Genomic DNA, 21,529 nt, shown 5'->3' with positions numbered 1-21,529 from the left:
GTAACCAACGCCTGATTCCACGGCAGGGAGGCGATGCCAGCGCCTCGAGGGGACCCCCGGCGAGACCCCCCCGTAGCACGAGGGCCCACGTCCTCCGACAGCTGCGTCCAGACCCGCCCGAGCGCCACCGCTAGACGGCCGGCCCCACACTCTGCTTCAGCCCCGGACGGCGCTCCGGACAAGCCTCACATACCTCACCGTCGTGTCTGTCCATGTGGCATCAAGTAGAAACATTGGGTTTTTTTTTAACAAGTCACAGTCCTGTTGCCAAAACTCTAATAGACAGCAAAAATCTGTATTTTAGACGTCACGGTTTTCGATTTTTAATCATTGTCAGCGTGGAGGAGCTTCTCGGGAGCAGAAACCCGGCGGGGCTCAGAGTCGCCCTGCGGCGGGGGCTGAGCAGGCCGGCCAGGCTCCACGACTGGGGGCACGTGGCCCCCACTTTCGCTTCTGGAGGCCCCTCCCTGTCAGTCACTCTACTGCCACGTTATGTGGTTTTTGAATCACACTGCAGCTGCTTCCCATTTTTATATATATAAATATATATAAATATATACTTTTTAAAAATAATTTATAAACCTTACCAAAACTTACGCTAAATATACTTTCCAGTATGAATGCTTGAGTGTCATATCAGCAGTAGAACCGAGTCTAGGAGCTGGTCCCCCGCACGTCCACACGCAGAGCTGTCAAACCGGGACTGCGCCCGGTGGCGCCGTGGGGCTCGGACGGCCCACGGCTCTCACGTGAGCAGTCAGACTCCTAGGCTTCCTGCTATGTAATATTAAGAACTGAATGTGAAGTTTATAGCTAGCTCGGGTGTACCTTTCAAGAATTTTGTAAACCGTTTTGTCCGTCTTTTGTTACTGTTCTATGGTGCCAAGTATTCTACATAAAACAATAATATCATGGGAGAAATAAAAATAGCCTAGTCTGCTTCTGATAGAAACCGCTTTTAACATGGGCTGTATATAAACTGTTAAGAGAAACAAACTGTCCTCGTCCCCGGTTGCCGTGCCTCCCACGGCCCGTCGTGACCCTGCCGCACGTCTCTGTCCCCGACACCTGGCGCAGCGGTCAGAGGTGGCGCCCGGCCCGAGGATGAAACACAAATGGCGTTTATTGATCTGCTTCAACACTACAGGACTCCCGGGCTGGGTGCAGGCGCCGGGGGGAAGCTTGGCTTAGGTGAATCACTACCCTCGCAAGCCGTGTGGCATCCACCGGCCGAGTCTGCATCCTTGACAGAATGATTGGGGTGTGTGTCAAGCTGTGGTCACTCCGTCCACGTGCCACACGGCCGTTCCGGCCCACAGTGATTTCTGTGTAGCAGGGTTTCAGCTGTTGCTCACTCTGGAGGCCTTTGGAAATGACCGCTCCGGTCCCTAAGCAATAAAATTGATCTTGGTGAAAACACCATTTGACTGTGTTCCCTTCTCTGGCGCTCCGGGCCCTTCGCAGGCTGCAGTCCAGATCACCTTGTCCGAGACCCGGGCCCCGAGTCTTGTCAGATTCTGTTATAGAGCTGAGCCGCAGTGGGAAGCAGAAAGAAGGTCTTTTGGACTGTTTACTGCACAGGTACCTACTGGGATTTACCCCTCAGCATTTTTTAAATGAAATTACATAAATGCATTGCTTTCCTCAAAACTTTAAAACTGGAAATTCCTTTGCTCCTAACTTAGAGCTGAGAGAATAGTTTTTACGCACATAAATTTTTTAAGTTCTCTCTTAAAAAGAAAACCAGTCAGTGGAAAGCATCTGTTTTTAAAATTGGTGCAGTTGTGTGGAAAAAAAAAGACTCAGCCTTTTACTCTTTTAACATTTCCAATAATGATTTCCAAGATAAATCTTACAATAAAATAACCCTTTATATTTAACTTTTAAAATTAACACCACAGTCATGCCCATGAAGCTGCAACCACGGGGAGCATCCAGTCTGGGGCTTCTCCTGTGAACCAGAGAGATCCAGCTGTTCACCAGAATCCTCGCCTCTGAGGTGGGGGTAAAGAACATGCCAGAGAGGAGGGCTTCCCTGTCTCTCCGCGGTGGGGCCTGGGGTGGGGGCGGGGTCTGGCTGGTGAGGCACCCTGGGGTGCAGGCCGAGCTGCCCGGAAGGATGGACCTCAAGGGGCCGCCAGACATGCTTCTGCTGCAAACCCCAGGGCCCCCAGAGAACTTCGAGCTGCTGGCAAAATTACTGTGGGCTTCTCTTTGTAGTCCTTTGAATTAAGTCGCACTTTCTACCCATAAAAAAAATCTAATAGCAGCGGATCAGCTATGGTGCTGATGAGTTTAAAAACCTGATTTATTTCACCCAATGTTAAGGTTAGCGAGACTTCCGAAGTCTGCAGCTACTAAGGCTGGGCGGGTTGAATCTACATAATCAGAATAGAGCAGGTAGGCAGGAGCCGGGGCCCAGCGGCGCCCTTCACCGACCCCCCACCCACCCACAGCTACCGCGCAGGTGGGGCGGGCACCGGGAATGTGTTTAAACCTGCCCAAACCTCATCCGCCGCAGCCGCGAAAGGAGGGTCCTAGCCCCGGGGTGGCCGGAAAACAGGAGGCCCTACCTGCTCCCTGCTCCGCCCCGCGCCGTCGGCTCCGCTGCAGCCCGCCGAGTCCCCGAGTCCGGCTCCTCGCGGCTCCCGGCCCGGGCCGCCCCTTCCCTCAGCGGACGGCCCGCGGGGCCGGGACGCCTTCCCCGCGCCGGTCCTCTCGGCGCCCTCGCTCCTGCGAGCTGCTGCCGCCCGGGCGCCCGGGACGCGGGGCGCCCGGCCTCCGTTGGGCCCGCTGCCGAGCCCGGCCCTTCCAGCCCCCGGCGCCCTTCCAGCCGAAGGCGCGGGCCCCGCGGGCCCCGCGGGCTTGGACACTGGACAGCGGCCCGGCACGGCGTCCCCGGCAGGAGCGGAGGCCGCGCAGCCGCCTCGCCCGCGGCTTTCCGAATGGGAAGAAACAGGCGAAGGGCCTAGGGAGCCGTGGCTCCGACGGGGACGTGTTAAATAATTTATTGATTATACAAAGTGATCCCACCGGGACGCGGGGCGGCGGCGGCCCCGACGCCGAGCCCGAGCCGGGCCGCCGTATAACTTACTCTGTAAAAATATATATACACACTGCGGCGCGGGCGGCTGGCGAGGGCGCCGGCCCGCGTCCGTACCCTGGTTGTCCGGCCCGGCCCCGCGCCCTCAGGAGGCGTCCCCCGCGCCGCCGCCGCACGGGCTGACCAGCGCCAAGTTCGGGGCTCTGTGCTTCTTGAGCAGCCGCGTGATCTTCTCGTCGTCCGAGTTGGGGTCCAGGGGCCGGTTGTACTCGTCGTCGTCGTCCTCCGCGTCCGAGCCGCCCACCTTCAGTTTCTCGGCGTCCGAGTCCTGCTTCTTCTTGGCCGACGCCATCTCCGCCGCGTGCCGCTTGCGCCACTTGGTCCGGCGGTTCTGGAACCACACCTGGGGTGGAGGGCGCCCATCACGCGGGGCCCCCCGGAGCACCCGCCGGCGGCAGCAAGGACCCTCTGCGGCCCGGGCGAGACGCTGCCGCCTGCGCGGACGCCGAGGGCCGCCCCAGACTGCCCCTCCGCCCCGGCCCCGGCCGCGGCGTGGCCGCTCGCGCGCCTTTCGCAGGACGCGGGGGATCGAGCGGGCTGCGGCCAAGCGAGCGCCGCGCGGCGCCGCCTCACCTTGACCTGGCTCTCGGTCATGCCCAGGGAGTAGGCGAGGCGCGCGCGCTCGGGCCCCGCCAGGTACTTCGTCTGCTCGAAAGTCTTCTCCAGCGCGAAGATCTGCTGGCCCGAGAAGGTCGGCCGCGAGTGCTTCTTCTTGCCGTCCTTGTCCAGGACCCCGCCGGCCTGGGCTGCAGAGGGGGCTCGGTGAGTGCGGCAGGCGGTCCCGCCCGCGCCCGCCCGCAGCCCCACGCCGAACCCGCGCACTGGCCACTTACCCGGGCCGGCCAGGCGGGGGTCCCTCCAGGGCGAGCCCTGCACCACTCCGGGCCAGAAGATGGGCGGGCGCCCGGGAAGCTCCGCCAGGGGCTTGGGATAGCCGCGCGCAACGGCGGCCGCGGGCCCGAAGTAGACGCCAGCCGACGAGGCCAGCCCGTTGAGCCGGGGCAGGCCGCCCAGGAGGCCGCCACCCGCTGCGCCCACCGGCCGCCCCAGGATGTCGCTGATGCCGTGCGGGGTGCCAAGGGGCAGCTGCGCGCCCAGGCCGCCCAGCGCGGGCGCCTTGAAGCCGGCCGGGCCCTGCAACGCATATGGGAACAGCGACGTCTTCATCTCGGCCATGTTGTGCAGCGCGGCCAGCGGGGCGCTGCTCAGCACGAACGCGCCCGGGCGGTTAGCGTCCATGGGCGCCGCCGCCGCCGGCCCGGACGCCCATCCGGGCCCCGCCGCCGCCGCCGCCCGCCGGCCCGGGAAGTTTGCGCGCGGCCCGGGCGGGCGCCGGGCGAGGGCGCCGACGGCGCGGAGGGCGGGCGCGAGGGCGGGTGGCGGCTCCGGCGCAGGGCGGGCGGCGGCGGGGGCGTTCCGGGAGGCGGCGGCGGCGGCGGCAGCGGCAGCCCCGGGGCCGGTCGGAGCGGCGCCGCGCGGGCCGGACGCGCTGATAACCGCGGGGCCCCGGCGCGGCGCGCGCGCTGATTGGCTGTGGGCGCCCGCGGCCCGGCCATTGGCCAGCGCCCGCCATCCGCGCGCCCCCGCCGCGCACTCCATGAAGCGCCCATTAGCGCGGCGGGTCCCTCCCGGGCCGTAAATTTGCCCCCTGATTTATCTCCTGGGGGACGAAATAAATCCCGTTGGATGGGAGTTTAGTTAGGCAAAGGTTTTAATGGGAAATCAGGAAAAAATACGAGAGCATATTTTATCACCGAGAGAATGCAGATTTGAGGATCCACTCGGCACACGCGTTGCGCCCTGTTCGGTGCAGAGGCGCCGGCGGGAGGGCGCGGGGAGCCAGCAGGCACTCTCGGGGTCGCGGCCCCAGGTTTGAGGGAGTACCGAGAACATTTCCGAGAACCTCCTGCTCCGGGATGCAGAGGGCACGAGAAGCGGAATGTCAGCGTCCACGGGCCGAAGGTTAGACTTGGCCCGCGAGAATCCGCTCTGTTTCCCCACCCAGTGGCTGGCGCCTCGGCGAGGCCTGTCCCGGGGCCGCCGGGTCGCGTGTGGTGGGTATGGGACCGGGTTCCCGTTCACTCCCGGCCCCGCGGGGCTGTACTCGGCCGGGCTGGGTCATTTCCCGGTCACGCGGTGGCACCTCATTCCCGGGAGGCAACCTGAACCCGGAGCTCGGATCTGGACGCCGCGCGGGACCTTACGCGCAGTCGCTCCCTCGCGAAGCGCGGCCAGAGCCTGGGGTCGGGGACCCTGGCAGACTGAGTCCGGGTCACGGGGCGTGCGGGGCCGCGGGCAGAAGCGCGGCCTTTTGACTGGCGCGCCGGGCGCGTGGTGTAGTCCTGGGGTGAGAACTCCTCCCACCTCGTAGGTGGTTGTGCGGGGGTTCAAATAAGATCGCCGTAAACTGCGGAGAGCAGGCGCCGAAGAGGCGCCGAGTACAATCGTGGACCTTGCCTCCTTGGTTCTCTTGGGTGGTGTCACATATTATTAAGTGATGATTATTACTATTATTCGCTGCCCGTTGGGAACGTGACGGGAACGCGTACCAACCGACGGCCGCCGATTCGTCGGAGGGGGGGCGGGTTGCGGTGTCTGCCAGCCGGCCTTTCTAGGGCCTGGTGCGGCTGGTTAACAACGACTTTCCCGTTTCACCCGGGCCGCCAGGATTTCGGTGGCACAAACGACAGCGGCCCTCTCGGCTCTGGGCAGGAACCCAGCGTCCCCTGGTACCGGGATCTCCAGGGTTCCATTTTCGTTTTGGGCAGTTCTACGAGTGTGGTGCTGCGAGTCCCTACGCCAGATCGCCTCTAAGAAAGCCACTGGCCGCCGGGCCTGGGCGGGCGTTAGGTGGCTCCCGCGCCCCGTGCTGTCCCGGGCGGCGCGCCACCATGCGTGATACCGGCCGGCTTCGTGTGCGGTGCAGCTCGTGCGCAAGGGAGTTTCTCTCTTCCCGCTTGCTTGGCCGGGCCGCACTCGCGGGATCCGGGTGCGGCTGCCCCGCAGGCGATCCGCACCAGCCGAGCCAGACCCCGGAAACCGAGCTTCTCCGCGCTCACTATGGCGGCTGAGCCCTGAGATCCGCCCCGGGCCTGGCTTGCGCCCCTTACCTCGGGCACAGCGTATGTGAGAGAGCGCAGCCGCGGATCCTTTTCTGCCGGGTTTGGGCCCCTCTGGGCTCCTGGAAGGCGGCAGCCGGGCCTCCCAAGCCTCTGATCAGGGAGGGAGGTCAGGACTTGGGGGAGGGACCAGAGGGACTGGGGCGGGGCCGCGTCAGGGGCGGGCCGGGCCCCTTCTCCCGACACTGCCGGGGGGAGCAGATTCTGGATTGCTGCGGCTGAAGTCCTCTTGGCGGGCCAGGCGTGGCGCGCCCGGACGGTCGACAGGGCGCATTATCCTCCCTGAGACCTTGGTTCGGTGGCAGGAGGAGCACTGCCGCTCTGGGCGCCGCGCTCTGCTCCTCGAGCCCCCAGGCTCAGGCCTCTGCGTCCTCCTTCCCTCCGAGGAAACGGTGCCGACCCGCTCCCCTGCATCCCGGGGGAGCTTGCGCCCCGGGGCCCTCCCTGGGCTGCGGCCGGAACGCTTGGGGTCGCGAATGGGGCTGTGCTTGGCTCTCCAGGGAGCTGGGTGCCGTGGGTGCGGGATGGGGGGGCCGGAGTGCCATTTGGAGGGGCCAGAGTGGGTTGAGGGCGCCGAGAGTGGGGTGAGGGCAGCTGCTTCTCCATGCTTCTCCATGCTGTCTGGCGGAGGGTGTCTCGGTGCCCTGTCCACGCGCCCTGTCCCGCCCCGCGCGGGGGGGTTCCCAAGCCCCAGACGCCCGCCCGCCTACCCTTCCGGACGCGGTGGCACGGGACAACCCCCACCACCATCCCCGACCCCAGCGCCCCAGTTCCGGGTGTGTAGGCTCAACCTGTTCCACCTGTCGGCCCGCCATCTCCGGGCACTCCGGGGCTGCGTGCCTCCGCTTGGCGCCTGGCCCCCGCCCCACCTTCTCCTCCGGCGCTCCCGGGAGCCGCCCTCCCGGGTAGGACCGAAGGAAACGCCTCCCCGCCCCGGGTCGGCCAGGGGAGAGAGGATCCTGCGGGGAAGGAGCGCCTCGGGTCGCGCCGCCCGAGCCGATTCCGCCGGAACGGACGGGTCCGCCAATGCCCCCGCCTGGTGCCGAAGGAGAAGCCCCGCTAAGGAAGGCGGCGGTGCGCCTCGCCGCGCTCTCACGTTGACGTCGCGGGCAAATGCGGAGCTCGCGGTTTGGCAGAGATCTTGACTTAGTCACGTTTATTTATCGGGTCATGCTCCCTGTCAGGCGCGCTCGGGGAGAGCCACGTGAACAGCGAACGCCACCCTGCACCCCGGCGGGCACGACTGGGTGTTGTTCAGTCGCCAAGTCGTCGGGCTCTTTGCGGCCCCATGGGCTGCAGCAGGCTCGGCTCCCCTATCCCCCACGGTCTCCCGCAGCTGTTCAGATTCATGTCCATTGAGTGGGTGATGCCATCTAACCATCTCATCCTCTGCCGCCCTCTTCTTCAACAATAAACAAAACCCCGCAAGTCCGCGCAGCAGAGGAACGGCGGGACCAACGATGGCTGGGAAGAGGGAGGTCAGGGAAAGTGGTCCCTCAGGAGGGCCAGCCAGGACCAGCCGGTGTCCTAGCCAGGACTGGGTCGGAGCCTGGCAGGCGTGGGGCCGGGGGACGGAGGGGAGGAAAGAAAGAGGTTTGTCTCTGAAAGGAGCTTGGCTCCCGTCTCCAACCACGCAGATAGCTCTGAAGTTGGCAAACGGATGAAGATTTTTCATTTTGAGGGGCTGGTAAGTCGTGGAGCTGCCCCTTGCCCCAAGCACGCCTCTTCGATGGCTCCCTGCAAAGGGCAAAGGACCCTGGCTTTGTCCTCTCACGTGGGACCAGTCCTCGACCTCCGAGAGCAAGAGAAGGAGACTGCACCTGGGGGCGGAGTCAGGGGGCTGCTCACCAGGGGTTGGTGGGTCAAGAGAACTCAGTGCCTGCCAGCTGGGGGCGCAGGGATGTCGGGTGGCGTGGCCCCCGGGGCCCTGGAGCCGGAGAGGCCGCCTGATGGGCGCCTGTGCTGCTGGAGGGGCTCCCTGGTTCTGCATACGCTGAAGGGAGCTGGGTGAGCGCAAACCCCAATCCTCCCCGCAAACATCCGGGCCTGTCCCGCTGGTGCCCTCGCCTGGCCGACCCCGGAAAGGCAGCTGGCGGAACCCCTGCCCGCTCCGCTCCGCTGACCCCCAGCGCCACCCGCAGGGTGACTGCCTAAAGGGTCACTGCGGGCTGAGGGTGCGCCTGGGCCTGGGCGGGGGGGCGGGGTGCGGGGGCCACGGAGAGGAGGCCCAGCGGGGCGCCGGCCCGACCCACCCTCTCCCCGCTGCTTGTAGCCCAGTCCTGCCCCCCATACTCCGCTTGGGTCTAATCCCCATGAGATGACCAGTAAGCCTCAGACCCAGGCCCCAGCGGCCCCCTCCCCTCTGACCCCACACCGGTCCCTTTGCTGCCGCCCTGCCCTCCACCACTCCCCGGACTACCGTCCGCTGGCTCTCCTCGTCCTGAGGCTCACTCTGCTCGGTCCGCTCTGAGCCCCTCCGCACTGATGCACCTGCCGTCAAGTGGGCACCTGGCTGCAAGGGCCCCTCATGGCTGGGGCACCCAGGTGGCTAAGTGCTACAGGGCCAAGAAACGAACATGAACCCAGTTCCAGGCTTCAGAGGGTTTTCCCAAAGCCTGGGCTCCCCCAGGGAGATCCCTATACTCAGGTGTCAGACACCATGGGCGTGTGGAGGGGGGTCCCTGAACGGGGCTTTGAGCCAAGCACCTTCCCTGGGAAGATGCTGGCAAGACCCTTGGCAGGTGGGAGGGGCCCAGCAGGTCTGTAAAGGAAGCGGCAGAGACCAGGGAGCAAAGGCCGAGGGGCCCGGGCTACCCGCCCCTTCCCGGCAGGAGGCGGCCTGGACAACGGCCAGGGCTCCCGGACCTGCGAGGAGCTCCCACCCCTCCCCCTTGCGCTGCGAGGCTCCGGCTTCTCTGGGCTGAAGCCCCGCCCCCATCCAGGGACAGGTGGGCGTCTCCCCCCTGCAGAGCCCCTCCCCGCGCCCCAGTTCCCCTTCTCCAGCTCCTGTACTTCTTTCAAAGTTATGCGTCTTGATACACGTAGGAACATCCCCAGATCAGTGCACAGAACCACACTATTCCTTCTTGTCTGCAGACCCCCGCCTCTCTCACCATGCTGTGTGCGGGCCTCACCTTCCTTCTGAAAGAAGCGCCCAGTCGCCAGGTTGAGACTGCTCACCCGTCCAACAGAAACAGGGCGGCTGTGACCACGTGGCCTCCCAGGACCTGCGGCTGTGCAGGGCCGCACGGTCACCTGACCTCACGACTCTGGGTCACTCCCTCCCGGGGGCACATGGCCTCAAGCCTCTCGTGCCTGCTGGGAGGTGCCCACGTACGAACAGACGTCCACCCTCCACTGACGTAGGCCCAGTTGTTTTCAGGCTCTTCTCAGGCAGCTTCTTAAGAGGGTGGCACCTTGCAGTCTCCTTGACTGGTGCACCTGGGCTCAGCAGGGCGCCCCATCTGATGGGCAGGCCCGGCCTCAGCCTCTCCGTCCCTGTACGTGGGCGGCGCTGGCCACACCCCCGCGACCCCGCCCACCTGGGCTTCCTTCCTCCCTCCCCGGGGCCCCGCCCCCAGGCCCGCTACCCACCCCCTCACACTTTCCACGTGAACGTCCAACGGGCACCGAGGCTGGGTCACCTCCTCATTTCCAAGGTCCTGCAAGGTTCTTGGTCCAGGACAGGCTCTGATCCACCAGGGGCCCAGGCTGCTAAGAGCTCGAGTGAAGGAATGGCTGGATGAACGCCTCACCGGCCGAGTATCGGGGGCTCAGGAGGGAACCGCCCATGCGGGTCTGGTCCACGCCACAGGCATGGACGAACCTGCCCCTCAACCTCCCCCGTCCACTCCAGGCCCGCGGGCCCCCAGCTCCGGCACCTTTCTGGGGTTGCCATTTTGCTCTGCTTTCTGCTTCTGGGTGGTGCTCGGCTCTTGTTGGAGACCTGTGGCCCCCAGTCCCTCGCAGCCACATCCAGGCTGGGCCGGGGTTGGGGGGGGGGGCTGGGGAGGGGCTCCAGCCCCCAGGAGTGCGGCTCCCACTCCCTCCCTGGAGGGGTCCAGCTGAGGCACGCACCCAGAATGTTCTGACATGAGCTGGAAATCACTCCCCACCCCGTGCCTGTGAAAACTGGAGCCAGGCAAAGGAGCCCAGAGGAGGAGGTGCAGCCGCATGGCGCCTCAGAAGCGCTCCTCGGGGTCCCAAGACTCGTGTCTCCTTCAGGGAAGGACAAAGACAGGGCGGCCATAAATCAGCCCCAAGCTCATCCCAGGCCCCCCGCCCCGGACCCCCGCACCAGACGCGCAGTCGCGTAATGATCTCTCTCCGGGGCTGCTCTCCCGGGGGTCTGACCGCGTGCCAAACGCGCTAATTGGGCGCCTAGCGCAAGATTTGTGTTAGGGCATCGGCTCCAGCCTGTTCGCTGTGCTCCCAGGATGGCTCGGACAGCGCTGGCCAAGTGGACGCTTCCGGAAGGGCTTCTGGCTGCTCTCCAGGCTGCTCTGGATGCCGTGGGGGCTTGCTGGCAGGTGAGGGTCCAGCTGTGCTGTGACCAGCGTCACCCCCACGCCTGGGCCCCGCCGATGTCTTGGCCGAGGCAGGGGGCTGCACTGATGCTATCTTCTGCTCCCGCCGCGGGCGGGGTCTGGCGCTCAGGCCCGGAGCGTCCATGTATCCCCAGGTCTTTATTAAAATGCGTCTTGGGGTAGAGGCGGCAGACAGGAGGCCAGTTAACGACTGAGCCCGACACATGTACGTCGGCGTTATTGACAGGGTGACCCCTGCACAGTCACCAAGGCGCCCAACGGCTACTTGGGGGAGGGCCTGCTTCCCGGAGACCCATGAGGGGGTGGAAGCTGGGGCGGGGCCGCCCCAAGGACCATCCCAGAAGGCGGGGGTCATCTCCAGGGGAAGATCTGCCGCTGATGGGAAACTATTCACACTTTTAAAGGGTCACTGGGCAGCTGGCTGGACCAGGAAGGGTTTCAGGGAAGCACGTTGAGGTCCTCGCCCCGTTCTGGGGTGAGGGGGCGGCAGGCAGGGGTCCTGGGTGGAAGGAAAGCCTCTCCACAGGCGCACAGGTCAGGGCTGGTGTCTGCCGCAGGCTGGCACCTCTCCTCTAGGCTCCTCAATGGGGACAGCAGTTCCCCGACTTTGAGGAACGTGTCTGCCATGTGAGGCAAAGAGCACCCCATGCCTCCTGCAATGCCTGGGGGGCTTCTGATCCCCAGCCCAGGCTGCCCACTGCCTGGCCAACCCCCGTCTGGGAAACGGGTCTCACAGGGCTAGGGAGGCAGTGAGCTGGGCCCAGAGGCTTGTCTACCCCAAGCCCTCTAAGGGCTTCAAAGCTGTGCAGCTGCCAGGCCACCAAACCCCTATGCCATGGGGTAGGGGTGCGGGCACCCCCAGGGGCTGGCGGCCTGTGACATCATTACGAAGTTTGGTCTGCGGGATCTGTGAGCTTGCGTTCCACAGCCTGGTTGCCTCTTCCTACAAAGGGTCCCAAGAGGTTGTGCCTAATTTAATTCACCTCAGGAAGTTAATCCACCTTCCCGGCCAGAGTTCCTCCTGCCTTGCCCGTGGGGGTCCCGGGCACACAGCGGGTGTCCTGGGCTCATGGGGGAGGGGTCCGAGGCACACAGAGGGAATCCTGCACATGCGGGGGGGTCCCAGACACTTAGCAGGTGTCCCGGGCACACGGGCTCCCGTGCACAAAGGAGGGTGCGAGGCTCGCGGGGCGCAGGCTGGGTGCTCCCTGGGCCCCGCGGGCTCCGGCTGCGGTGGAGGCGGACTGACGGCAGAATTTGGATCCTGGTTCTGCTGTCAAGGTGTCTTTGATGGCCTCAGGCCAGGGCGGCGTTCCTGGCATCTTTGGAGAAATGACAGTTGACAAAAACCTGGGTGGAAAGCAATTTTGTCTCAAACAGAGCTTTTCTTCTGGTCATGAGGGTGACAGACACCAGCTGTGAAACACTGAACCCAGTGAAGACAGGAGCCGTCTGCCACGGCTCAGTGCGCACCCCGCGGTGTGACCAGCCTCCTTTCCGCTAAACCCTTCGCTCTCCCGCACGACCGCAGCCTGAGCACCTGCGGGGCCAGCACTACCCCGGTCCCCGGGGACATGACCCCTAAGCACCGAGTGTATGAAAGACGCCACAAGTGGGCGGTCTCTCTGTGTAAGACCCCCACCCAGAACTAACTCACACGCTCTCCAGTCCAGGCCCCTCTGCCCACCCCACCTGTGTCCCGGCACCCGCATGGCACCGCTGGGCAGGACCCAGGATCGCAAGCAGTTTTGTGGGTGTCCCACAGTCTATATGCCAGCGCCTTGGGTTTTCCCAATTTTCCACCTTTAGCAATTGTACTGGGAGGAAGGCGGGGTACGTGTGCAAACCTGGTGACCGTGCTGGGATGAGTCCCTCTGGGCCCCTGAGCAGATCTGGAGGTTCTCGAGATCATCCTGCCGACGGGCGTGGTTCCAGCAGTGCTGCTGGTCTTCCGTGCCCTGGTGTGCCGTGTCCTGCCTCGCTTCTCACCTGTGGTTCCCCCCCGTTCTTCCCCTTTGTCATCCGGTCTGCTTTTCTGCTTGTTTAGTCTTCCTCTGGCTAGGACACAACATGGAGACCTGCGAGGTCCAGGTGAGGAAGGTGGGGGCATCCCTGCCAACCAGGCAGTCTGCAGGTGACCTACAGACGTGTGTGACCAGACTGTAAGGCCTCTGAGGTCCAACTCAGAGCCACAGTTGGTAACAGTGGAAGCTACAAGCTGTTCTGAGGACAAACCCGGCACCAAAGTCCTTAAGAGTTAAAAAGTGACAGAAAGGCACAAAGAAGCAAAAAGAAACCAAATTGTGGCCGTGAACCTTGACTCACCTCCTCGTCCATGATGGCCCGAGTCAGACGCGGGGACTGGAGGGCTAAATGATCGGTGCTGGGATCTAGTAAATATATTGATTTCTCTGCTCTGAAAACAGAGACACGACCAAGTTACGGGAGCGACCGCACATTATTCACAAAGCAGGTATCAATAGTTTCACCGAAGTAAACAGACTGCTTGTCTCCTGGGAGAACAGCAACCCGGGCCGGGGCTGTGTGTGAAGTGTGAGACATCCGCGAAAACGAGCACGATGGGGGCCGCCTGCTCTGACAGCATTTCTAATATAATAGCACTTGGGGAAAATGTGCCATCATTTCATTAAATAGATTGTCATTTCATCGTTAAATATATGGACACTTATCCAGAGAAAAATCTCATAAGCAGCCACGGCACCAAACCCTGCCCTGGGGAGGAGCCTGCGCGGGAGGGGGAACAGCCTGTGAGAGGAGGGGGAGCCCGGGTAAGGGGTGTGGCCTGGGGAGGAGGAAGAGGTTTGGGGGAGGGGAAGAGCTTGTGGACGAGGGGAGGAGCCTGCAGAGGAGGGGGAGGGACTTGGAGAAGGGGCGTAGCCTGCAGAGAAGCAGAAGGGACTTGGTGGAGGGGCAGAACCTGTGGAGGAGAGGGAGGGACTTGGAGGATGGGGTGGAGCCTGAGAAGTGGGAGGGACCTGGGAGAGGGGCGGAGCCTGTGGGGGAGGGGGAGGGACTTGGTGGAGGGGCGGAGCCTGCAGAGAAGCAGAAGGACTTGGTGGAGGGGCAGAACCTGTGGAGGAGAGGGAGGGATTTGGAGGAGGGGGTGGAGCCTGAGAAGTGGGAGGGACCTGGAAGGGGGGCGGAGCCTGTGGAGGAGGGGGAGGGACTTGGATGAGGGAGTGGAGCCTGAGAAGTGGGAGGGACTTGGAGGAGGGGCGGAGCCTATGGAGGAAGGGGAGGGACTTGGAGGAGGGAGTGGAGCCTGAGAAGTGGGAGGGACTTGGGGGAGGGGTGGGGCCTGTGGAGAAGTAGGAGGGACTTTGGGGAGGGGCGGAGCCTATGGAGGAAGGGGAGGGACTTGGAGGAGGGAGTGGAGAAGTTGGAGGGACTTGGAGGAGGGGCGGGGCCCGCGGAGGAGGGAGAGGGCATATGGTGCCTTCCTTCCTTCTCGCAGTGTCCAGTGTCCACTTCTTCCCCGTGTTTCCTGTGTACATGATTCCTTTTATTAACTCAAACATCAAAGGTCCACATCCTGGGAGCTGACTGGCTGTTGGTCAGGACGGATGAGGCCGGCCTGCGTCTGTCTGAGCTCGAGAACCGTCTTTTCCCGCCCTGTTGACTGCGGGTCTGTCAGCAAAACTAGCGACAGGGGCAGAGGAAGCTGGAGTCCCAGGGGCGGCTGCGCGGTGCGGTCAGCAGGCGAGGTGGTTGTGGCCATGGGGTGCTCATGACGTGCGGTTCCTCTGAGCAAGCCCCCTTGACTGGACCCGAGGGCCCCAGACCTGCTGGGCCGCAGCCCCGGGCTCATTCAGGAGCCTCTCCGCTCTCAGCTGGGGCCCTCCTGAGTCTCCACCCTGCTACCCCCATGCGGGACGTTCACCGCGAGGCCTGCCTGGGGTCCGCGGAGCATGCCAGGACTTGGGGCTGGTCCCTGCAGCAGGACAGCCTCCTCGGTTACTGCTCGTGCCTGGAGAGGCTGGGGAGGACCTGTGGGCCGGCGGCGGATCTCCGGCCCGCGGTGGGGGGTGCCATGTGAGCGGCTACAAGCTCCTCCAGCGGACTGCAGAGTCAGCTAGAGAGGCAGGCTGAAGGCCACGAGGGGCAGGCATGGAAGCACCCTGATCGTGGGCTGCAGGGCAAGAAGGCTGCAAGGGGGCATGACGGGGGGTGCGTCGGAGGAGGACAGCCCCCGGGATCTGGCCCCTCCATGCCCTGCCTGGGGCAGCTCTGGTCAGGACCAGGCTGCTGTCCTCCAGCTGATCGGAGCCCTGAGTCTGGGCAAGATCGTTTGTGGGTGTGTGTGTTTTTTTAATATCGTTTGTTTTTATCTTAACGTCTCACTGCATATCCAAACTGGCTCCGGAGCCAGCATGTCAGGGGGTGATTCGTAGCTTTGTAATACTGACCCTGCGGCCGGGACACCTGGGTGGTCGGGGAACTCAGATGCTGAGGCCCAAGAGCCCTGGGACTTGGAGGCCACGGCCAGGCCAGCAGAAGGTGGTTCAGGCTGCATACAAATCTTCTTCCCCCTTTTACTTAAATGCTGAGATTTCGGCCCTAAGGATGATGTCTGCACTGTTTTCGGGAAAATCCAAACTAGCCTGTTTTGAGCGGCTGGAGGGCCGATAGGCAGCCAGGGTGGGAGCCTTCGGAGGGCAGCCTGCTCCAGGATGCCAGCCCTCAGCAGACGGCCGCATCTGTGGCCACACCTAGCTCTCCTCACTTGTCCCGGCTCCTGAAACTTGTCCCCATCACCTGTCACTGCCCCATCACTCCCGGGGTCAGGGGTCAGGTGTGACAGCTTCCATCACTACAGACGCCATCCTGACATGGTCCTTGGCCGCAGCGGTGGAGGTCAGACACGCCCCCCTCCCCAGGCTTGTCCCCCTCCATGCCCCGCCTCCACTGCCTGCCTGGGGACTGTGCCCACTGTCCCAGCCCCCGCCCAGAGCCAGGCTCGTCCAGTACAGCTGCCCCCCGAGAGGCCTGCGCCTCCCTGGGGAGGGGCTCTTGCTGGCCCCACAGATCCCTGGAGGTGGCCCCCCAAGATCCTCTGGACGGCAGCCCCCCTGCCCGCCTCCAGTGTCCTCCACCAGATAGTATGCATGACTTACATGGCTCAGCTGGTGAAGAATCCACCTGCAACGTGGGAGACCTGGGTTCGATCCCTGGGTCGGGAAGATCCCCTGGAGGAGCCCATGGCAACCCACTCTAGTATTCTGGCCTGTAGAATTCCTTGGACTGTGTGTGGTCCATGGGGCCGCAGAGAGCTGGACACGACTGAGTGACTTTCACTTTCACTTAAATGGAACAGTAAACCAAAAGCCCTCTGTAGAACAGCCACTTGGCCCTGTGGAGGACAGACGCCTGGGCCCCCCATGTCCCCTCACCAGGTGTTCCAGCAGAGTCCCTGGGGGGTCCCTGCCTGCCGGCTCTATTCCTGGCCTCTGAGGCAGAGAACAGGAGACCCAAGCTGCCACTAGATACATGAAAAGATGGTCAACTCACTGGTCAAGGAAATTCCACCCAAACTGCCCCCGAGACGCTGGCCCCCGGCATCCCTGAGTCTGGGGGCTCCAGCCGCAGCTTCTTCCAGGGGCGGTTCTGAGCCCGAGAGCTGAGCAACCTGTCAGAGCATGGTTCCCGGGCGCGGGGGTCCTAGGGCTCAGGCAGGGAGGCCCCTGGTCCCCCCCCCCAGACTGTTTGCCCCCAGAACCCCTACCCCAGAGCCTGGCTCAGAGCAGGTGCCCAGAAGAACAGGGAGGGTGTGGGGGCACCCCGATCCCAGGGCTCTGGGCCGAGGAAGCTCCACCCTATTGTCCTGCTGCCACCTCTCGCCGTGCGTCACAGAATTAAAATCTGTAATAAGAGAATTTAAGAGCTCCCCATCAGCTCCATCCCGGCCATTAGCCAACAGCATGGGGTGTTAATCTAGTCATCTGCCTCTGTCTCAATGAATTGTGATAAAAACGTCAAACAATTAGATTATCCTGGCCGCCAGCACCCTTGATTGAGTGGCGAGGCAGGGCACGTCCCTTGAATCACCCTGACAAAGAGGCTGCTCACTGCAGGGAGTCCCCCAGCCCCTCCAATTCCACGTCAGGGCACGGTCCATCCAAGGCCAACACAGGTCCCGGGAGCAGAGCTGTCTCTCAGGAGACCCCCTTCTGGGCGTGGGGACCCCGGGGGGCCAGACTGATGCTGGGTGGAGGGGAGGGGCAGGCAGCCCCCTCCCCTCCGGGACAACCCCTGGGAGGCTAAGGTCACGGGCCCCTCCCAGAGCGCCAGAAGGGCTGCCCGCGGAGAAGCCCCTGGTCCAGGGGAAGACCCCTCCGTTGGGCTGCCACCTGGAGGGAGTTTGCAGCGGCCGCTCCCCAGGAACCACGCCGCCTTCTTCTTTGTAAGGGCAGAGACGTGCTGAAAATTGATTTCTCTGTTGGAAATGGGATAATGAGACTGGTTGTTTCTATCTCCATCATCGTCATAATAAAATGAGAGGACGTGAAGTAATATTGTATGTCTTAATGCAAGGGAGCATTAATTGAATACAAATGGCCTTTCTTGAAGTTGCTGGGTTATATTTCAGACATATGGGATAATGATGCCAGTTAATCATTTTTACAAGATATAAAATTACTGGCTCCTCCAGGAAGATCATTAAGGAAAACAATTGTTCACAGCAATTGAAAATAGAGTTTTAATTATTTAATACAGAAATTAAACTATTAGAGACCAGTGTTGAATGAGGGAACTTAATAGAAATTTATATACAAGAGTCTGTGAACATTTTAGCTTTATTAACCCACCTAATTTCTTAATCCCAATCAACCCAGAAGGGCTGTTTGAGCTGTGAGAGGGAATTAACTGCTGGGAGATGAAGGTGGGCCCAGGTGCTGGAGGCCCTGGGGGACAGCGGACCCGGCTGGAACCGTAGGCCTGCCCTCTGGAGAGGACCGAGGCAGGTGCCCTCACGCAGACGGGCGAGCTCTGGGCCAGGACAGACGGAGGCCCGGATCTCCCTCGAGGTGAAAGCAGGGGCCACGTCCTGGGAGACGGACCTTGGTCTGTGCCTGGTGATGCTGTTCTGTGGGATTCCATGAGCAAAAGGGTGCTGCCCGGGGGGTGGGGGGTGGGAGGGGGGAGCTGGGACCACCCCTGGGGCAGATCATAAGAATGGGAGCCCCCTGCCCGGGCTGGCCCGGCTCCACAGCCCACAGCCCCCAGACCCCCAGCCATGAGGAGGACCCTGGGCTCCTCACCCATTCAGAGATCCCCCCAACCCAGTGGCCCTCATCCTGGGGCACTGGAACTGTCGTGTTTGCAGGCAGCCTGTCTGAGGGTAGGAAGGTTTTGAGCAAGATTCTGACTAACATCTCAAAATGACAAGGCCTTTACAAGTGTGAAAACACCAGGAGCTCACTGTAGGAAACAGAAAATCAGTGCTTTTCTCCCTTTAATTTCCCCCTAAATTTCCTACAATAAAGCATACCGCTAAAAGAAACTCTGTATTTTGAAAATATGGAAACCACTATTTCCAAGATGTAAATTCAGAAAGCAAGTTGAACTTTGAAGCAGGTGATTGACTAACAGAAACCGATCGGTCCCAACCCCGGCTGCTGGGAGCCCCCCCGACCCCGCCGCGTCCTGGGCGCCGCGCTGTCCGGGGAGGCCGGGGTTCCAGGACGACCAGCTCAAGGTCGGGGAGCTGGTCTGGACTCTGGAGCCCAGGCTGGCCCCAAGCCAACTGCTGCTCAGGAAGGGGGAGGCTGGGTGGGGGCAGGGCGGGGATCTCCAGGGGACGCTGCCCCCGCCCCGGCGCCGGGGCGCCCCGTCACCCCTCTGCGTCCTTTCTGGAACACTCACAGCTTGCAGGCCTGGCCGCCCTTTCTCAAAGGGCTGTGCACTGTTGGAATTACACTGTCTCCTATTATTACCAATAAATTCCAAGTGATCTTTTCTCTCCTTATAGTTTTTAGGGTTACATAAATTTCACCTACGCAGTTTTTCGTGCTTGAATATATTACAGAATGCCACTTGTGTTACAGCAGCTAATTGATACTGTGATTTGTCATGTTGCCGGCACATAACTCAGAGGGCGGCTGAAGCCCCGGCTACACGGAACAGCACTCACATTTCTCACAGGAGAGGCCCGGCAGCAGGTGAAAAATGTGACTCTGCGCGGATGAAGTATTTCCAGAAGCTTTTATCCTTGTTGTCTGGGTCGGTGCCAGCATCTTTCTAGAGGGAAGCTCGTATTTCCAACGCTGCTCCATTTGAATTTATTCCCTGGTCATTAGCGCTTTTTTGAAAAAAAAGAAAAAAGAAAACGGGAACAAATATGCGTATATGTTTGAAGAAAAGAAAAAAATCAAACATAAAAGAGGGGACTTGTCACCTCAATATAATCAAAGATGAGCTCTTAAAAAACTTCTTATGGTGAATTAATTATAGATTCACAGGAAGCTGCAGAAACAGCGCAGTCAAACCCGGAGCCCGGGCTGGAGCTGCGACTGGGCGGACCCGCGTGCTGCAGGCCCCGCCACGGGGTGTCTGTGTGACGTGCATCTGTGTGTAGCTTCTGTGTCTATGTGTGTGTGTGTGTCTGTGTTGTTTCCCTGTGTTTGTGTGTGTTCATGTCTGTATGTCTGTGTCTGTTGTGTGTCTGTGTGACGTGTGTCTGTGTGTAGCTTCTGTGTCTATGTGTGTGTGCCTGTATGTCTGTGTTGTTTCTCTGTGTTTGTGTGTGCCCATGTGTTTGTGTGTGTCCGTGTCTGTATGTCTGTCTGTTGTGTGTCTGTGTGTGCATGTCTGTGCGTGGCAGGGCACGGCGCAGTGTTCTCCCACATGTAGATCTGTGGCTCTGTCACAGCCAGGGTGCAGAATCCGCTTTGCCCCAAGGCTTCCGTGGGCCCTGTTCTCTCTGCTGTTCTGAGCTTGGAGGATGTTGTGTGAACGACATCACAGTGGATGATCTTCTTGGTGTTGGCTTCTCCACTCAACACGATGCCCTTGAGGTCCAATCCAGCCACGCGTGGCTTCCTTTCCATCATGGGCGTTCCAGCAAGTAAAGGCGCTGTCTGCTTAACCACTTGAGGTGGAGGCCTTTGGGTTGGTTCTAGTTTTTGCTCTAATGGGATGAAGCTGGCAGACACATTCATGCGGGTGTTTTTGTGTGAACCTAAATTTCCGTTCCTCTGGGATCCATGCAGAGGCTGGCTCAGGTGCTAACTGCACACGCAGTTACGAAAACCTGCCAAGCTCTTTTCCAGAAGGGCTGCACCGCTTTAGGTTCCTTCCAGAGACACATGGGAGACCAAGGATTCCTGGTGTGTTTGCTTTGCCATCTCCGGTCCCTCGATTCAGGGGAAACGAGGTCTTGGCCCCAGTCTCCCTGCTGGTTCTTCTGCCTGCCCCTGCCACCAGCCTGTCCCCTCCTGGCCCCCACAGCCCTGCGGACCTGGGTCTGCCCTGCAGCTGTCGGAGCACAGACCAGGCCGCCTCTGCCACGGGGCCGGGACATCAGGGCTGCCGAGTCCCACGCCAGCCATGCCACCAAGGCATTTGCAGTGGACACCCCAGCCCTTCCCACCCCTTTGGCAAAGCCCCACGGGGCCAATGGGTGAGGTCCCGGGCTGGGCCCCTGGGCGTCCTGAACACACGGTCACCTCTACCCGGAATGTGAGTCCCACTCCCAGGTGGAAAGCTGGGGCAGGGACGCCTGGGGGCTCAGGTCGTGGCCACACCCTCCCTGTGAGTTTGGATGTGCTGGCATCTGCGCCAGGTGGGGGGCAGAACCAGGACGGTCCCTACTTTGGGGGCACAGAAACACAGCTCGGAGGTGATGAAGCTGTTTATTGAAGCACTTGGACAGACCCGTGTCCTCATTAGGAGCAAAGGCATGGAGGCCTGGGGCCCCAGGGAGAGCCTGGAGAAGCAAGGGGCCCGGGGTCCAGGCAGCTGTGGGGTGGGCCCAGGTACCCCCACCCGCCCCCAGGGACTCTCCACCCCCCACCACGGGGCCCTGGCTTCACGGTGGAGACGGGCACGCGCTGCCCTGTGCAGAACGGGGTGGGGGCTCCGCTGCGCAGCCTGGCAGGGGTCTCAGGAGGAGGCTGAAGGCGCCTGGGAGTGGGCCGGGCGCCCCTCACACGATGGCCTGGTGCGGCAGCCCATACAGGACCGTGTTGAGGGTGATGGGGAGCCGCTCGGAGCCCTGCAGCTGCGGCCGGAGTGCCGCCGGCCGGTCCTTCCAGGCGTGCAGGGACTCGTCTGGGGAGAGAGGATGGGCGCGCGATGCAGGCTCATGGGGACATACACCTGGGGCCAGCCCGACGGAGGGGATGGTGCCAGGCCCTGCCTTCCAGCACCGCCCAGGTGTGGACGCCGCGGGCCACAGGCCACCCTCACCCGCTCGCCCGTGCGATTGCTCCCTCACTCACACACTCTCACACACTTGCTCCTACATGCTCACTCACACACCCACTCACACACTTGCTCATACACATACTCCCATACTTGCTCACTCACACACACATTCACTTATGCACACACACACTTGGCTCACTCACGCACTCACTCGCTCATTCAACAAGCATTTATTGTTTGGCCACGACCTCCCTGGCACTGTGGACCATGGGATTTTAAACTTTAGGCTCTTCTGCACTCTGTATTTGAAGACCTCATGAGCTAGGCTAACTCTTTCTTAGTTACAGCAGATTCTCGCGTCAGCGTGCTGCACT

General features: G+C 62.0%; 3 protein-coding genes across 10 annotated transcripts in view; 1 reads left to right on the top strand and 2 right to left on the bottom strand.

Moving 5' to 3' along the window:
• Nucleotides 1–1,420, top strand: part of INPP5A (inositol polyphosphate-5-phosphatase A) — a 144,644-nt gene extending 143,224 nt beyond the window's left edge. For both annotated transcript variants that reach the window (XM_027529437.1, XM_027529438.1), the window contains exon 16: nucleotides 27–1,420. In XM_027529437.1, the coding sequence (XP_027385238.1) occupies nucleotides 27–76 (50 nt within the window). In that variant the 3' untranslated portion in view covers nucleotides 77–1,420. The remainder of the gene's footprint in view (nucleotides 1–26) is intronic.
• A 1,572-nt stretch (nucleotides 1,421–2,992) lies between these two features.
• Nucleotides 2,993–4,393, bottom strand: NKX6-2 (NK6 homeobox 2). The gene is made up of 3 exons (XM_027529439.1): nucleotides 3,937–4,393; nucleotides 3,677–3,849; nucleotides 2,993–3,446 (listed from the first exon to the last, which is right to left on the bottom strand). Exons 1-3 carry the CDS (start codon nucleotides 4,340–4,342, stop codon nucleotides 3,189–3,191), a joined length of 837 nt encoding a protein of 278 aa, XP_027385240.1. The 5' UTR covers nucleotides 4,343–4,393; the 3' UTR covers nucleotides 2,993–3,188.
• A 16,231-nt stretch (nucleotides 4,394–20,624) lies between these two features.
• Nucleotides 20,625–21,529, bottom strand: part of CFAP46 (cilia and flagella associated protein 46) — a 96,481-nt gene continuing 95,576 nt past the window's right edge. For all 7 annotated transcript variants that reach the window (XM_027528474.1, XM_027528475.1, XM_027528469.1 and 4 more), the window contains one exon: nucleotides 20,625–21,059. In XM_027528474.1, coding sequence (XP_027384275.1) covers nucleotides 20,935–21,059 — 125 coding nt within the window. In that variant the 3' untranslated portion in view covers nucleotides 20,625–20,934. The remainder of the gene's footprint in view (nucleotides 21,060–21,529) is intronic.

The sequence above is a fragment of the Bos indicus x Bos taurus genome, chromosome 26 (genome assembly GCF_003369695.1).
Source record: "Bos indicus x Bos taurus breed Angus x Brahman F1 hybrid chromosome 26, Bos_hybrid_MaternalHap_v2.0, whole genome shotgun sequence".
Classification (NCBI taxonomy): Eukaryota; Metazoa; Chordata; class Mammalia; order Artiodactyla; family Bovidae; genus Bos; species Bos indicus x Bos taurus.
Note: the sequence above shows the minus strand (reverse complement) of the source record. Positions and strands in the feature narration are given on the sequence as shown.

Bases quoted from the DNA above. Each gene is read 5' to 3' on its own strand.
- NKX6-2 (XM_027529439.1), bottom strand. From the start codon at position 4,342: ATGGACGCTAACCGCCCGGGCGCGTTCGTGCTGAGCAGCGCCCCGCTG. The intron at 3,850-3,936 runs GTAAGTGGCCAG...CCCCCTCTGCAG, and splicing joins CCCCCGCCTGGCCGGCCCGG to CCCAGGCCGGCGGGGTCCTG. The intron at 3,447-3,676 runs GTGAGGCGGCGC...CCTCCACCCCAG, and splicing joins TGACCGAGAGCCAGGTCAAG to GTGTGGTTCCAGAACCGCCG.